The sequence below is a fragment of the Ascaphus truei genome, chromosome 2 (assembly GCF_040206685.1).
Source record: "Ascaphus truei isolate aAscTru1 chromosome 2, aAscTru1.hap1, whole genome shotgun sequence".
Taxonomy (NCBI): Eukaryota; Metazoa; Chordata; class Amphibia; order Anura; family Ascaphidae; genus Ascaphus; species Ascaphus truei.
The window spans coordinates 58,617,518-58,635,809 of record NC_134484.1 but is presented as its reverse complement, the minus strand read 5'-3'; the positions used below and the strand labels follow the sequence as shown (position 1 = coordinate 58,635,809).

Below are 18,292 nucleotides of genomic sequence, written 5' to 3'. Positions count from 1 at the left end.
GCCAATCAGCTGTCAGGTAGGGGGAGTTTTTTTTTCTTTTTTTTCTGCGCGAGCAGGAAAAATTCAGCGCGAGCAGGGAAATTTAAAACAACAAACACGTGTGCTGCTTGGGCCAATATTTTCTCGCCCGGAGGTTAAATCCTCTCGCCCCGGGCGTGTAAATGTATATGATTGTCGAACACTGTATGTATGTAGTATATGTGTGTGTGTGTGTGTGTGTGTGTGTGTGTGTGTGTGTGTGTGTATGTATATATATATATATAGATATATAGATATATAATTTTTTTTTTTTTCAATGTATTTTTCCCCAACACAAAAAAAATGTGACGAGTGGGAGTTTCAATTTTATTTATATAGGAGTACTCTTAATTGACATTGTAGGATTTTTTTGGTGGGTTTTAAAGCAAGGATACCTCTTATATTTGTAAGATTGTTGGGGGAGGGAAAACCGTTTATGTGCACCCACATCTTGGCAGAGAAGCATAAAATCAGTTGAAGCAGCAATTCCGTGTGTGTGTGTTATCGTTTTTAAGCTGTTGGGTCTGTAGTTCAGCCCCTCTATTTTTAGATCTAGGGTATTCCTGGTTATGTTTAAGTGGCCATTCAATAGGAAGCTGCAACTGATGACATTGCAGCTTTCTGTTTGCCCTGGTGATGGTGACCCATGTCATTTGTTGGCCGTTAATTTCCTTTCAGGGAGGTCTAACATTAATAACTACACTGGTGAATATTTAATAATAGGGTATCCCCAGAGCTAAACTTACTGTGGTTCATCTCTGGAGGACCCCCTGGTTCCATTGGAGTGCTGTAAAATGTATTTCATACAGAGGGGCAATGTACATAATCCATTTGATCCACCCGGACATTTCTGTGCTTGTATACTTACCTGGGTGCCTTATGGTGGGTCAGTTCCAAAAGATATGTGGCACATCAATAACGTAACTCGAGCTCATGTTGGTCTAGTTTAGTGCGATCTTGCTCATCCAGACACAATTATGATGGCCTTATACTACATTGCAAAGTTTGGGAGGACTATTTTTTGCAAAAGTATGTGACTTGTAAGATCACAAGACCAAATATGCTAATGTGGATCACAATTTTATAACAAAAAGTTTTCCTTTTCACGTTGTGAAATGTATATTTTAGAAGGATGACTAAATGTTACTTTCCAAATATGGATGTACATTACTATTATTATATTAAATTATATTTGTTATTTTACTTCTGTTTTTCAGAGGAGAATTTGCTCTTTGGCTAGATGGGGATCTCTACCATGGCAGAAGTCATACATGTAAAACATTTGAAAATCCTACACTTTCAAAGAAAGAAGATTTCATTGTTCAAGATATTGAAATTTGGGCATTTGAATAAATATGTATATGTACAGAGAAAGTGTCTCTTGGCAGAATATTTCTTCATCCCTGTACAGGTGTGAATGATTTTGAAATAATGTACTGCAGCTTATTAATATATACCCTTTTATTATATTTGTATTTTTGTTAATATTTAACCATAGTTATTTTTTATTTTCAGTAGCTATAAATATTTTTGAGACCTATAATATTGGGTGAAGCTGTAACTGTACTTTTTGAATGTTATGCTTTGTCACTTTCTCTGTCATACATTCATATAAAAAAAGAAATATATTCATACATATCAATCTAATTAGATAAAATATCTTCATATTGTAAGCTACAGGTTTGCAACAGATGCTGAAAATTGTAAAGTTTCCTTATGAATCAATTTAAAGTATTGAATTGTGAATAGACATTGGGTATTTTCAGATAAGAGACCATTAAAAAAACATTTGACATACTCTAAATAAAAAAATTGGCATTACTGATCTGCCATTTTTCGTCTCGCATAATCTCAAGGAAGACTGCTTATTCATGTCCAAAAGAAAGAAAACACCCAATAGAAAAAAGAAAGTCAAATGTAGTTTTGTATTGAGATAATACATGTTGTACATTAGTACCAAATCTGACAAGATGGTTGATGTGTATGATGAGTAGACAATATTGTAACTTGTATTATTTGTGGAATATGCAAACTTTCTGTCATCTGACCTCCAAAAAATGACAGTGTAGAATATATCAGTAGCCGTTTTGTAGGAAAATAAGCCTTTGTGCAATAATGTCTCCGCAAAACACTTTCAATTACGAAGCTTATATTCTATGTTATGCAAGTACATTGCTGTTATGTGACAGTGAGTTCTTTTTGTGCTGAAAATTCAGCTGTTTCAGATAAACCTGTATATGATCTTTGTAAATTTAATGTTGAAAAGTAGATTTGTTCTTATAGAAAAGTGATTGACAGGTTGCTTATAGCACTTTAAATTATTTTTGAAACCGAATTAAAGCCAAATGGAATGGCTAATATAGTCTTACAGTAGATGTATAGTACTGTGCCTACAAATCTTACATTCTCGGAAAAAGTATCTAAAGAAAGCATACTGCTTTGGTAACAAAGGGAAAACATTCTATCTACAGTATAACATGTTAATGCTGAATGTGAATAGAAATACGGACATACTTTTTGTGTGTGTGTGTGTATATAGCTCTATATTCCTGTTAGAACTAGTATGTAGATTAAATGTTTACAGATTAGTAAAATATGTACATATATTACAACAACATTTCTGCCCTTTGGTATTCCAAGGCACTATTATTGTCTTTGTGGATTTAAGACTATTACTAATCCTGTAATGGATTTTAAGTACTATAAGGTCATAGTGATATAATTATAAATATATGTATAAATATATATAGAAAATAAAAATGAATACGTGTACAATATTATCTGAGTTTTGGACTTTGTTTAACAATGCTTTATTGATAAAAAGGTTTGTGTTTTTTTTATACGTGGGCATGTTATGTTTAACAGAGTTATTCATGGTTAATGTTTTACATTGCCATTTTTTTGTTTTGTAAAAGTTGCAAGATTGCTACTGAATTGTGTGGATTTTGCAAAGCTATATTGATTAAGCTGTGCTGTTTCATAAGACTCCTTTGGTAGTCTATTCAGAGTATAGTTTACAATTGAAGCTACAGTAAGGGCCACTGATGAAATTAAAGTATGATAAGAACTTTGGGAGTTCTTTGCAAAGCACGTTCTTATGGGCTGAAGGAGTAACTAAAAGCACTGACTTTGAAAACAATGACACTGACTTTGAAGCATGGGAGCCTGCTTCATAGGGCAAGGACTACTTGTACCTGCACTGTGTAATAAAAAATAGGATTAAAGTCAAAATATGTAAAGGTCTCTTAACTACACAGTGCCAATAAATAGACTGTGCACACAGGGAAGAGATCTTGAACGTTTTAAAAAGTCTACACACTATAGAAGGGATTCACCAAGCTCCAATAAGGGCTATCAAAACACCATCCGGTGTTAACGTACATTGACTTGTATGGCAGTTAACTCTTGATCGAGCTTCGATACCTCTTATCAGATGCTAGTGAATATCTTGCTTATCACATCTTATCTCTTGTTGCTCCATTAATCATATCTTCAATACCTCTATTTGTCTCAGTGATTTATATGACTGCTGGAAATTTGTACTTTATGATAAGCATCCTGAAATCCATGCTGATTTGTTATTTCATTGTACTCTACTGTATATGTGACTGATATCAAAGTTCCAGTAACAGAACATTTGGCACAGACTCTTAGGCACTTATGTAACCATGTATCTGTCATCATAACTCTGTGCCCAGGACATAGTTGAAAACGAGGAGGTTACTCTCAATGTATTACTTCCCGGTAAAACATTTTATAAATAAATATTTACTAAACTTCGATAATAAAATTGCAACATTGACCGTGTTGGCATGTTCCTACCTCACGGTATGAAATTTGTGGGGAAAAACGGTATTCAAAAAAGTAAATCGCCTTTTTTATACCGTTTGTTAAAGTGACACACTGCATGAGTTTTTACTTGCTTTACAAGCAAAATGACCTGAACGTGGGATTTCCCTCCAGAGGTGGAGGACTACTTCCTAGCCTAATACAGTAGCTGCTGCCCTAAATGGCAGTGTTGTGGGTTCTAATCCTGTTGGGTCTGACACTGGTACCCCCTTCATCACAAGTCTTTAAAGGGTCTTTAAACTGATATATGTTGAGATGACACTCATGCTAATGTCTATACAAAGTATATTTATAGATTTTCCATGGTACCTCAGGTATGTTCATTTTTCAGCACAAGCATCTCTCCCTTATTTATTTGGAGGGAGGTTTTGAGGGGACATATATACACAACTGGAGATACTATTAAATTAGGACCTCTTCCACCACCACCCTGATATTTCAGGCTCTGGAGGGAAAAAAAAATTTGGGGGTGTGATCACGTCTCCCTCCTCCAAATGATAACTGCTGGCTGATAATTCAACACGTTTCGCTACGTGCTTCGTCAGGAATCTTCTACCATAGCACTGAACAGACTCTTTTATACCTCATTCCTTCCAATCCTGTGCTAGCTGGTATTGTGTTTCAATTAAGGTACACGATACCAGCTTGCACAGGATTGGAAGGAATGAGATATAAAAGAATCAGTACAATTGTAGAAGACTCCGCACATAGCAAAACAGATTGAGTCATTAGCCAGCAGTGACCATTTTGAGGAGGAAGACATCGTCACGCCAGCCAACGCGAGAGCCGAGGAGATGCCGGTGTTCCGATCAGCTGACGGCACAGGAACACAACGGCAGAGATCCAGTCTCCGTTTATACTTATTCACCTACTCAATGCTTTAAAGAGCAGTGTTATTGTAAGTGTGTATTTGTGAGATGCTTTGATAAAGTAATACACATTTTACTACGATCTGCACAATTTGTTGCTCTTTCCATACTGGTGATACGTGAGCCACATCTCTGAATACTCCACTCTGTGAGGGATTCCGAGCTCAGCAAAGGAGATTTCATCAAGGGTTTTTATCCTCTATGACTTTTTACCCCTGGGGGTCATGAGAATGAGTATTTTAGAGACTCAAAAGATCTGTTTTTATTATTCAAACAATATCACACTATTTTATACTTTTATTTATTTTTCTCGTTTTGCCCTCCCCTCATCTTTGAGACATTTGTATGTTTAAGTAAGAATCCCCAAAGAATGGCATTACTTTCCAATAATGCCCTAGCTGGAAGAGTTGAAGACCTGAAGTGAAGTATGATATTCTACCTTTATTTATAATAAAAATTATATTACATATAAAAGGATATTCTACACTTTCTTGAATTTTTTTTCCCCTAACCCCTTGTACATTTTCTTATAAACTTTTACTGTACTTGTTTGTTAAAATAAAACTGTAAATGCAGTTTACAGTACAGCCCCTCTCTCCACACACACACCTACTACAGCCTCCTCTACCCCCAGAGTATTGGCTCTCCAACTGTACCAATTTGGTCAGTGCTGAACCGGCCATGAGCCAGTGTACCTGCTTATGCTGGTTTCCCCTGCTGCGCACACTCCTCGCTGCTACGCCGGGTCAATCAGAATCTGAAAGTCAAAGTGAGCATGCATGCAGCAAGGAAACCTGCAGACTGCTTTGTGCCAGGTCCCCCTACTGCAGTGCCTCAGGAGGCACAGCCTGGGACTGACTCCAGTGAGTGTCAAGGAGCTGTCCCTGTAGGTAAGGAGGCAACTACTCTGTGGCAGGGTATGGGAACATGTTATACATGGGGTATATATGAGGTGGATATAATAAGCGGTATTTATAAAGGGGTGGGTGGTATTCTGAGGGGTGAGTGTGTGTGTATGTGTATATATATATTTATAAGGTTATGGTGGGTAAAAAAAGTGACAAAAACCCTCCACAGTAAAGCATAAATCAACTGTAAATATTACTGTATGTTCATTTGCATGTCTTAGACAGGTCTGCAACCCTGTCTTTCCCCATTATTGCCCAGCATACAGCGCTTCCACTGCAGCAAGGGATTCTGGGAAATGCCATGCAAATGAGCACTCAGTGCCACCTTTTGTCTCAAGCTCGTATTACACAAGCAAATCCTCAAGCCAAAGCATGCTGTTTTAAACACCGCTTTTAGACAGGCTGGGATGAGATGATAAAGGTCCTGTTTTTAGGACCGAAACGTTGGTGTTTGTGCCTGCTATACTAATACAATTCTATTTGCATACAAGTGTGCTGTCTCTTCCTTGCTGTGCCTACTCTGGATTCCCTGGATTCTCTGGTCTGCCTGGTAAGGAGCCTTTGATTTTATATATATATATATATATATATATATATAATTTTTATTTTTTCAAGGGCTTGACAAATGACCGGGAGGTCCGAAACGTTGCACCATTTTTCCTGTACTTCACCCCTGATGTTAATTTGATGCAATAAACCTTTTTACATTGGATACTAACCAGAGAGTACTGCAGACCTTTTTTCCTGTTTATCTATCATTGTTACTGGATGGTGATCCCAGCTACACTGCTTAGCACCCTGCTCCTAAAAGATAAGTTATTTGTCCTACTCTTGTACAGTGCTTCCACTGCAGCAAGGGATTCTGGGAAATGACATGCAAATGAGCACACAATGTGTCACCCACCATAACTTTAAATGTGTGTGTGTGTGTGTGTGTGTGTATATATATATATATATATATATATATATATATATATATATATATGTGTGTATATATACACACATACTGTACAATTATTATTATTTTTTTAAATGTAGTGTTAGGTGTATTTGAGGGGTGGGAGTGTAATAGACACGTGTACCTATTGTAATGTGGGAAATGTTGGAAGAGTATGACAGTACAGTCCCCACCCTTGCTCTATACCAGGGGTGGGCAATTATTTTTGCTGGAGGACCACGTGACAAGCTTTGATAAACTTGGCAGGCCACATAATGTAGTATCTAGATTCTGTGGCTGTCAAAGCTTACCAAAGCCTTCCCCCTCACCAGCTTCTCCCCACCTGCATCTCCCCTACAGTTTCTTTTTACCTCCCCTTCTCTCCCCCTTCTCTTTTAATTCCTCCTCTCTCTTGTCTCCCCCTTCTCTCTCGCTCTCCTTTTCCCTTCCTCTCCTCTCACTCATTCTCCCTCTCTCCCCACTTGTTACTCATCCCTCAGTCCCCTTCTCTGTGTCACTCTCTTCCCTTATCACTCCCCTTCTTCGTCATTTTCCTAATCCCTCAGTCCTCACCATGGTGCGGGTGGCCAAGGAGGCAGCAGTGCGGTTGAGGCCCACCCAGGCGGTGATTTACAGAAGTAGGGCCCGACTTCTGGTCGGTCCTAACTTCTGTGTTAGGAACACCTGGGTGGGCTCCCGCTGCGCTGCTGCCTCCTCTCCCCAAGTAGGAACCTACCACACGGGATCAGGTGACGTCATTCCGTTGACGATCACGTGCGTGTGGTAGGTGAGATAGACAGATCGGACCCTTACTTTGGGCAAAGACACAGAACACACATTGTGATTGGGAAACAGGTCGTATGGTCTTATTTACAGCCATTATTCAGCACAGAGGTTTACTTAGGCTCTGTATACCTACTACCTGCATACTTTCCCTCCAACCCACAGCATTGAAATGCTACAACTGTCTTCATTGCAGCAACGTGTTATTGTGTGTATCGTGAACTCTCTGTATGACAGGTGCTGCAGCTATAAAAATGTATTGCCAAGAATTCAAAACTTGGCAATGCGCCAAAAATTCCAGTTATGAAACCTTTTCATTAGGAGCTAGGAAAAGATGTTTATTGATAGAGAATATAGTGAAAGATGTATTAGTACAGTAACTCATATCTTAGATCTAAGAATTCTAAACGCAAATCTTTACTTGTATCCAAAAATCCAAAAGAAATAAATGATTTGGAAACACAAAATATACCACGATTTGATATCCACATATAACATGCAGTGGAATTAAATTTGCAGTGTTTTGCAAAAACATATGTAGTGTACGGTTCAAGAATGATCTAAACCGATCGGTCTGAGGGTGAATATGACGGCAAGAAGGTCCACAAACCTTCATGACCGATTAGTTCAGAGTTATTTCAGTAGATCAGCTAGTAAAATCTAGTAGGACAATCGGTTCTTTCTCGTGTGGTAATTGTAAGGCCTGTACTTGTATGAAGATGATCACATTTTGGGGGGGATAGTAGAGTTTGCCAGCAATACTACATTAAATAATGTATTTATTGTTTATCCAAGGGAGATATTTATGGATTAGTCTGCCCTTGTAATTTAATATATGTTGGAATGACGACAAGGGAGTTACTGTACTGTGCGCAGATGTATCTTAGAGCACGCAACATTAAACATGCTGTGAAGGATAACAGGAATGGTTAAAACCTATCTAGTGTGGCTAGAAATTTTCTATCGGAGCATAATGACTCACCATCTGGGTTAAGAGCATGAGAGCATGGGGTATCCCAAAAATATCCATGGGAAGTAGAGGTGGTAATAGAAATAGACTTCTATGACAGAAGGAATCAAGATGGATCTTGAAGTTTTTACACAGATTAAATGTGGTGTGTTCTATGGATTCTTTCCAATATGGAACATCAGAGGTTAATTGGATAGATGAGGCTAAATCACAGCTTGTTCAGGATATTGCTCGATACAAACAAAAGAGCAAACGATAATGGCACAATACATTTATTACACTCGACTGGGTTAGAACAATATTGCACTTACAGCCAGCAAATAGTAAAACAGTGTTTGTTGATAGCTTCCCAGCATGTGGTAATGGACTTTCTGCTTCTCAGTGGCAGTCCTGCTCACGCTTCAGGCTTCACGAGGTCCAGATAATTTTCTCTCCTATTAGCCGTCTGTTTTGCCCGTCTCCTCAGATTTTATGGCGGGGATGGACACTTCGCCTCTCCTCCCTACCTGTAGCTTGCGCACAGACAGGGTGTAATTTGGAGGGGATCTTTCACCAAGCCAACGCATTTCGCAACTGCTTTGTCAGGGATATGCTGAAACCATCAGCTGTTTGCCCTACGGATAGACGAGAGCGCAACCTGGGACACCGTTAGTGAAAGATCCCCTCCAAACTACACTCTGTACGAAATGTACAGGGAGGGAGGAGAGGCGACGTGTCCATCCCCGCAATAAAATCTGAGGAGACGGGCATAACAGACGGATAATAGGAGAGAGAGAGAAAATTATCTGGACCTCGTGGAGCCTGAAGCGTGAGCAGGACTGCCATTGAGAAGCAGAAAGTCCATTACCACATGCTGGGAAGCTATCCACAAACACTGTTTTACAATTTGCTGGCTGTAAGTGCAATATTGTTCTAACCCAGTCGAGTGTAATAAATGTATTGTGCCATTATCGTTTGCTCTTTTTATTGAGTAATATCCTGAACAGGCTGTGATCTAGCCTCATCTATCCAATTAACCTCTGAAGTTCCATATTGGAAAGAACCACAAACCACATTTAATCTGTGTAAAAACTTAATTTAAAGCATATATAGGTTATATTACCTTTAGTAATGCATTGTTATTTTTTTTGTATTTATCCAATTTATGCTTAAACATCTGTACTTGAGTTAACACGCCGGAGGACATCTTTTTCTGCATGCCACTGATGAAGCAATGTGCGAAACGTACGTCGGGTTGCAGTGAAGAACAGACAAAGTACAGTATGGAGGGCAAGGCGTGCTACTCTTTACTGATTCCTTCTTTCTGAGTATTGACCCGGGTTTTCAACGGAAGACTGTGGTGATATCCAAGGAATATCCTCTCTCATATTCATATATAGGCAGTATTCTTGTTATACAATTTAGTGAGTGATGTCATGTTACTTCTTATACTGGTATGTCTAGCATTTAACCTTTTATAGTCACTATGTTCTTTTAGTACTGTGATTACTCTGTGTGGATCCTTTTAGTTTCCCTCATGGTGAATGCATTGTTGCTGCACTATTATTATATTACAGCAAATATTGGGGATTATTCATGTTTTCTGCTCTCACATGTTTTTAGATTTGTGAGTCGTCATTTGTGTACTAATACATTTTTGTATTTTTTTTTTATATCAAGTTTGCCCCACTTTTTGGAAGATTTCTGTATCACTCTTCGGTGTACTCTGTTTTTTTTATACATTCCAGCTATATCTTCCGTGGCGCACCCCTTTTGGATATTTAAAAACTTCACGATAACGATATTATTAATTTATGGTGATAGTAATATTTATCATGATAAATATCTAATAGAATAAGAAAATCAAGTCATTAAAAAAAGCATGAGAGGGGACGAAGAAGCATGGGGTGAGGAGGGGACCAAGAGGCATGGGGGGGGGGGGGGGAGAAGAGGACCAAGAGTCATGGGGGTAGAAGGGGACCAATAGGCGTGGGGGGGGGGGGAGAAGAGGACCAAGAGTCATGGGGGTAGAAGGGGACCAAAAGGCATAGGGGGAGGAGGAGACCAAGAGGCATGGGGGGAGAAGGGGACCAATAGGCGTGGGGGGGGGGAGGAAGGGGTTACAAAGCTTGGGAGGAAGGGGTTACAAGGCGTGGGGCCTCTTTCATTTTGTACATTTAACATGTTTAAAAATATATACATACTCTGCTATAGGCCACATTTTATAATGAGCCTAGCCTACAGTACTTTTACCTTTTACGGTGCCCTAGTAACATACCTGGTACGGCATGTGCCCTGGCATACTAAAGGCCCTTATAACGTACAAGGTACATCATGGGCACTTGCTCTTTTTCTAGGTGGTGATTGGGTTGACTGCTCAGACAAAGCAGCCATCCTGATCAAAACTGAAGTGGAGCCCCTTCCATGTCTGTTTCCGGTGTCTGGTTTCATCATGTGAATGCTCCTGGAGTGATCACATGACCAGGCAGTACTAGGGGTCCGGTGGCACTCTGGTACCGCAGAACCTCTGCCCCTCTAAAAGTTAAAAGCTTTAGTGCCAACTTCTTGACCAGTGACCATGTCGGTGGCACAATTGGTGGACCTGCTTCTACTTCTGTTATGCAGTTGGATACAAGTAAACATTTTAATGTGAACATCTTGGGATTCGGTATAAAATCATTTTAGTTTTTTATTTTAATACATGCAAAATATGTTTTGTCATATTTTCTGTCTTTGCTTTTGTAACCCTCCTTGCCCGGCTCTAAAGGATTTAACAATGAGTTGGATATATATAATGGCTGTGCTGGGTCCATGCAGGCTGGGTGTAGATATGCAAGTAGAATAGTGATGGGCGCCGGGAACTTTTATAGTACAAACAAGAGCTTTATTCACAGACGTTCATAATGCTCACCGTACAAAACATACTTCACTTCAGACATTAACTGGTGGCATATAATATGGTTACTTTGTGCTTCTTCCCCTGGTAGCTCACACTCCTACACTAGAGAGGAACTTATGTTTCTTTAGGCTGCGCTTATAGTGATGGCGTCAGCGACGTCGCATCAAAACAAATGCATTGCCGCCGTTGCGCGCGCTTATAGTAAGCGCGATGGAGCGACGCCTTGGTAGCGATCGCTGGAAGTAATCTCAATTTGATTTTTCCAGCAATCGCTGCCTGACCTCACCGTCGCCGGCACTATAAGCGTAGCCTTAGTCTTCATCCCCTTGGTAGCTCTCAATCATATGCTGGGGAGGTACTTAGAATTGTGTCCGTTAGTATTGGTTAGATTAGCAATCTTCAGCATAGCATCAGTAGTGCCCCGTGTTACGGGGGCCACTGTGGTTCGGAGTACAATACTTATCAGGGATCATTATCCCATCACTGCCTACTGCCTACCTCGCCCATATATTGGATCAAGAGTTTACGAAGTATCTACCCGTTGGGCCAATCCGATTATGCTCCAGAGCTACTACTCTAAGAACTCCCGCTAAGCACATGCTCACTTTTTTTTTTCTTGAATGAGAACAATCTTGGGTCATTACTATAGGCACTAACTGAATGGGCCACGTTCCCGAATTGACAACAATAAAGGTAACAAGACATCCTTAGTACATATAACTACAGGTATATACTTAAACATATTTACAGTACATGACACAGTGAGGCTCTCTCCAACAGACACTCCAAAGGAACCCGGTTCTAGAACATTAGGGGGAGCTCTATATAGCTCCCTTCTTTTTAGATGACATCACTGGTCACGAGACCTACTGGGGAATGGCTTTCCTTTCTGCAAGTCATCTTTCATAGCATGATGAGAGGGGAGTAACCTGAGTGATCCCACACAGTTATCCCATTGAAGGCTGTTAACCCCGTATACTAACTAGTAGTCCCCGAAGGGGGTACACTGTATTGGGTATGAGTTTTCCATCTGTGTGTACAGATATATATGACCACCTCCCCCCCCCTCATTTTATTTTACAAAATGGGAACCAGAGGTTCCCTTGAAGTGAACCATTCTATAGGTCCGGGGACCCACCAAGACACTTACTTGTGAAGTTACAGGATTTAAATCTCCCACCAGTGGAAACAAAATGGCTGCCAAATCTCAGGCCAATAGGTAACTGCAAGATCATCTGTTGCTGCTTCATATTGGACAACCAATTAAATCCTCATTTAAAACCAAAAAGTAATTCCGGTAACTTCACTAGTCTGCATCTCAGGGACCGGGGGTCACCAGAGCTGGAAATGGCACTGTCCAGCTCCAGAGGATAGCTAGGATTGTGGCTTATGGACTTATAATCATTTTCTCTGGCATTGGACTTCATATTGGGTTCTCCCAAACCAAAACTAGTGTTGCTAACCTGCTACAACATTCCTACACTGTACATTGAGAAGTATTGCAGACCATGGGGCCTATGCACTAAGCTCCGATAATAAAAAATTGCCAGGGTTTTTAAATAACCATTTTCCCCAACATTGCTATCACGGTAAAGCCCCGAATACCTGTGATAGCAACATTTGCAAAAATGGCGAGTAGCCGGCGACGTGATGATCGATCCTCTGAAAAGGGCTTATCTGGCGAGTTCTTTTTGCTGCCGAGAGAGAGCAGCCTCTCCCTGTGCAAATCTCGCCCAAAATGTTTTATTACTAATGAGCAGGGGATCTCCGGAGCAGTACCGCGTTGATTTCAGGTCCAGGGACCCCTGCAACAATACACTAGTTATAAAACCCTAATTAAAAATATAACACATTTGTTACCGTAGTGGCTATCTGCTATGGTTGTGAAGCTCCTTTTAATGTAATTTTTATTAATAGTGTGCACGAGCAGGGGTCTCCTGAGCTGTTAATGGATATCAGCTCCGGAGACTCCCGGCATCAATCCGACGCAAGAAACATACATTATGTTTTCTATGTCCCCTCTCGCCGCTTTTCGGCAGCTTCTCACCACCCTCTTGCCAACTTTTCCTGGTGAGACGATTTTGAGAGGAAATCTCTATTTTAGAGCCGCGATTAGCCTCGATAAGCTAATCAGGGCTACTAGAATAGCACGAGTTTGAAAACTTGCCGATAAGTGGCTTATCGGCGCGCGTTTGGCATTTTTTTTTTTTTGTCGACTTATCGGGGCTTACTGCATAGCAGTAGGCTTTTGTGGCGATAAAGTGGCTTATCGCTGCTTAGTGTTTAGGCCCCCATGTGATGTTACCTATGGCGAGTAACTAGAAAAGCACCAGAAAGAGAAGGGAAATATGAAGGAGCAAACGACAAGGACAGTGTAAATGATTTATATCGAGGTAGAAATAACAGTAACAAAACACAAAGTGTAATCCTGGATACGTAAAAAAGATAGGTAATAAATTAATGAAAAAGCAAATGACTGAAATCCTATCCCTGCCGTATGAAGCAATGCACTCAGGTCCCTCTGGCAGCAAAGGGGTTTAAATAGACATTATACAATAATGGACACTGATACAATGACAATTAAACTTTGTAAATGCATCTATAAATATCGTAAAGACACCTGTTATAGGATTATTAATGTTTCTTTGTCATTTGAGGATACTATTCAACCTAAGATGAAATACTAAGTGCTAGAAATGTGCAAACTGGTATCGTTCCAGTCCACAGATTTAAAAAAACGTCGCAAATTCATGAAATGTTTGCAATTTTTTTTGCTACAAATTTTGCCATTTTTGTACAATAATTTTTTTTTAAATTGTGTAAATGCTGAAATTTTACCATTTTTTTACAACATTTTTTTCTGAAATTGCGATACAAAAATTGGCAAGGTCTCAGGACCCCAAAAAGTTTGCAAAGAACAATAAATATCGCACATCTCTACTAATTGTTCTTTTAGTCTACATTTTCATCAAAACAATTATAAATCGCACTCATCACAACTATAGGTCCACTTAACGTTAATATGAACATTTCCATGTTTTATAGTTATTACATTTTTAACGTCCATGTTGGCCAAACGTAAGAGAAAAAAAATCCTTTGCAACAAAGAAGTGTAGCCATTTGCTACAATAAAGTTATTATTTCATGGTCGTCTCTGCCTTGCCACAACATTTCTCCATCAAAATCCACCATGCCATGTTTTCTGGCCCTTAGCAGGATTCCGACCACTTTATCTGAAATGCGCACGTATCTGTCAAAGAGTTCTCCAAAAGTGACCCAGACTTTTCCATCTTTCCCAGGCTGAGCCATGGTGCCAATGACGAAACACAGATCCCTCATCTCGCGGTGAATGTGGGCCTCTGCTCTCATGGCTCTTTCGGCAGTTTTAGTACCTTCCTTTGGACGTCCGTAGCCCGCGTCACCCTTCTGCAGCCGTGTGGTCAATGAGAATTCGTGGTCAAATTCATCACTGAATGGATTTAGTTTTTGACTCACAACATGTTCGTCTGACCACTTCTCCCACGTGCCCTTGATGTTTTTTACAGCACTATATCTTTTGTTAGCTTTGTTTATATTACGAAGTTCTCCGGCAACCTTGTTACTTCTAAACAGAAGAGAAAAAGTATTTCATTATTACAGGTTTTTGTTTCCAATTACAACCACAAGGTGGCAGTCCTATTGCATATAACAAATTCCGTGTAGCTTGTCAGGTTTTCTGCGATGGAACATTGGGAAACATGGCCATATACTGTAAATATTCTGCTGTTAACTTGAGTTGTCACCTGGGGTGGGACAATTTCCCCCGCCCATCCCCCCGACCCCCCTCCCTACCCCTGATGCTCCTGGGAGCATGATTGCCAAAGTAGAAATGTAAGTTCAAAACCTGAACGTGGATTCAAAAGGTTAATTGCCCTGTCTCGATTAACAAATTACGTTTCTAGAAAGCTATTGCTTTCGGAGGAAGATTACATAGCATAAAATCATCTAACAATTCGTTTTCACACTCGCACTATGTTACTTTGAAATATGGTACAAATCTATGTTGAACAATGTGGAAATCAGATGTAACATTAAGTACACTTGCTCATCATTCTCTTCTCAGAAAATGGTATATCTACGCTGTGTCTGTAGTCTGCACTATTCAGAATAAAAGGTGCAGACCTTTGTAGTTTTACATCAGGGGTGGGCAACTCTAGTCCTCAAGGGCCACCAACAGGTCAGGTTCAGGCTATCCCTGCTTCAGCACAGGTGATTCAAAACTTCAGTCATTTTCAGTCATTGTCAACATCAGTCATTATGACTGATTGAGACACTTGTGCTGCAGCAGGGATAACCTGAAAACCTGACCTGTTGGTGGCCCTTGAGGTTTGGAGTTGGTCACCCCTAATTTCCTTCTTTTACTTTATTGTAGGTTTTGATTTTCTTCAGATTTCGGCCCAAACTGCTGCCTGAATAATACAGAACTTGAGTGAAATATACAATGCATTCTGCTTTTATGATTGACTCATACCCAACTCAAATAACAATCGCTATGGTCAAGTGGTCAGAGTTGAGTTAAAAAAATTCACAATGATGGCCATTTCTAAAAGTCTCAGGAACTGGTCGCTGAAAAAATCAAATTGAATTGACTTCCAGCGATCGCGACCAAGCTGTCGCACCGTCACGTCGCTCCTATTATAAGCGCACTCGACGGATGCAATACATTTGTTTTGACACGACTTTGCGTCGCCGGGTCTATAAGCGCAGCCTTAAACAGTCACTAACTAGCTTCTAATGGAAGTGTATTACATATGCATTTAGATTAGTTTATTGGCTGTTTGTAGTTAGTTTATAGGCATTGGCTTTCAAAAGGCTGTTTTATAATAAATGATAACGTGTATGAAAATGGTACACAAAGTGTTACATGTTTATGTACATTAACCTACAGTACATTGTAATTAAATCCAGTATGCACTGTGCAATGAACTGCTCAACAAGATACAGTACCTTTCTTAGCTAATACAGTATAACATCCAGGTTAAAATTAAGGACGTTTATCCCATTAAATTCAATCAAGTGTCAACAAATATAAACAGCAAGTAACTGAAATTAGGAATAAATTAGATTTAAAAACATACAGGGAAAGCTAGTATTTACTATTCCTCCACTGTGAGGATTGTGACGCTGATTAATGGGTACAGAGGTTTGGGATAACTACTGCTGTAAAAGGTTGAATGTTCAACAACATACTGGTATTGGTTCTACTGAAAAGTACATTCTTTGCAGAGTTCTGAATAGACAAATGTGCCTTTGAAAGTTCATCTATCAGAAAATGTCAATGGCCAAGAAAGCCCGGAAGTTGAAATAAAATGGCATGTATGTAAAATTCTTTAACATAATACATCCTGAATTGGAATACAGACCATGTTTTGACTTTGTACTCTTTGATTAGCAATGTTTGTACATCATATTGTAAAGTGCTGATTTAACATTGTCAGTTGTACAAAAGTCTGTCAACAAAATGGTAACTTACAGTGAAGAAGCTGATTGTTTTATCCTTGTAGTATCCTCATTATTATCAGACGCTGGTACTTTCTCATTGTCCCCTTGTAGCTTTACTTCACCCTCACCGTCTCCATACCCGCTGTCCTCTGTTTCCAGGCTGTCACTACGGCACTCTGTGAGTTTTGGGCCGGATCCTGGAACTGGTACTGATTCTTCACTGTCTTCCATCTGTTTCCAACCTTTTGTGAGCTGAGAGACCAGATTTGAGCATTTTCTTCTCCTAGTTGGAGATACATTGCCTTGCAATAGTTTGTCAAACGTTAAACCATTATACTTATTTTGTGTTTCAGAACTTTGATCTTTCTCATATCTTTCAGTTAGGGAGCCAATGTCCCATCCTTTTTCTTGTGCTTTGCTTAAAATAGTTTTGGTCACTAGTTTAGTTTTGATATGGGCATCCCCAACATCTAACGCGTCAGTTGAACAATGCGAGTCATGTTTTTTTGATGCTGGCAAAATGAAAGGTTTGGCCTTCACTTCAGTTTTTGAGTTTAGGTTTTTCTGATTCTGAACATCAACGTCATCTTCTGTACCAGGGATCCAACCAGTAGGTTCTTGTTCTTGCTTAGTTGAATGCTCTGATGCCCACTGTTGCCAACCTTTAGTTAAGCCAGAAACCAAGCTTGCTGTTCTAATTTTTCTACTGGTCCTTTGAACAGGTTTCATTGTTTTGATATCTTCTGGTGCAATTATGTCTCCTTAAAGTCTTTCTGTTTCAACCAGCCAAGGAAGGAAAGCATGGATCTGTGCTCTTGGGGGAAGTTCTAACAGCTGAATGCGGAGTTCCTGGGATTTAAATAGACTGAGTACTTTATGGTACTGGAAAATATGCCAAGCATTTATGCCCAAAATGCTCTCACTGTGACACTGTTACTTTTTTTAAACCCAGAGGATTGCATTTCATCACAGAAACAGATGGAAAATACAGATGGTAAACAGAACAAATCTAATTCAACATACATAGTGGTCATATGCTGTCATGTAAATTACTGCATTATTCCTACTCGTTGAGTCACTGACTTCATGGAATTATACATTCTCATCACGCTTTTCTATACATTAAAAGAAAAGGTTTTTTTGTTGTTAAAGAAATTTGTAGTAAAGTTAGATTTTCAATATGGAAAAATGCATCTTGATAAATTGTTTTCAATCAAAAATATTATTACAAAATATTTTACCTATGGACAATGACTATGTAGTTAGACATGCAGTGACCACTGTAATTGCTTAACAATGATCAGGAAGGGGTAAAAAAACAATTAAAACCAATGTGAGTGTGGCAATTAATACTAAACAAATAAAATAAATAAAAGTGGTTAGAATTGTTGAAAAAAAATAACAAAATAAATCTTATGTCCACATTTCCAATGAGTTATTTTGTCCAATTGCAATTTCCAAGAAGAATAATGTCTTCATAGCAGTCTAATTATTTGCCTATGTCCACACAAAGCTGGCACTTTAAAGTGCTTCATTGGTTACCTTTTAATAAAAAACATGACGAGTGATTTAGAGAGCTCTAATAAGAATATATTTGTA

At 39.3% G+C, this 18,292-nt stretch overlaps 2 protein-coding genes across 8 annotated transcripts in view; one reads left to right on the top strand and one right to left on the bottom strand.

Moving 5' to 3' along the window:
- OXR1 (oxidation resistance 1) overlaps positions 1-2,795 on the top strand; it is a 629,370-nt gene extending 626,575 nt beyond the window's left edge. For all 7 annotated transcript variants that reach the window (XM_075582481.1, XM_075582482.1, XM_075582486.1 and 4 more), the window contains one exon: positions 1,236-2,795. In XM_075582481.1, the coding sequence (XP_075438596.1) occupies positions 1,236-1,371 (136 nt within the window). In that variant the 3' untranslated portion in view covers positions 1,372-2,795. The remainder of the gene's footprint in view (positions 1-1,235) is intronic.
- Positions 2,796-13,580: 10,785 nt separating this feature from the next.
- ABRA (actin binding Rho activating protein) lies at positions 13,581-17,547 on the bottom strand. Its single transcript, XM_075582480.1, has 2 exons — positions 16,725-17,547; positions 13,581-14,816 (listed from the first exon to the last, which is right to left on the bottom strand). The coding sequence occupies exons 1-2, from the start codon at positions 17,420-17,422 to the stop codon at positions 14,336-14,338; spliced, it is 1,179 nt and encodes a 392-aa protein (XP_075438595.1). The 5' UTR covers positions 17,423-17,547; the 3' UTR covers positions 13,581-14,335.
- Positions 17,548-18,292: the final 745 nt, after the last annotated feature.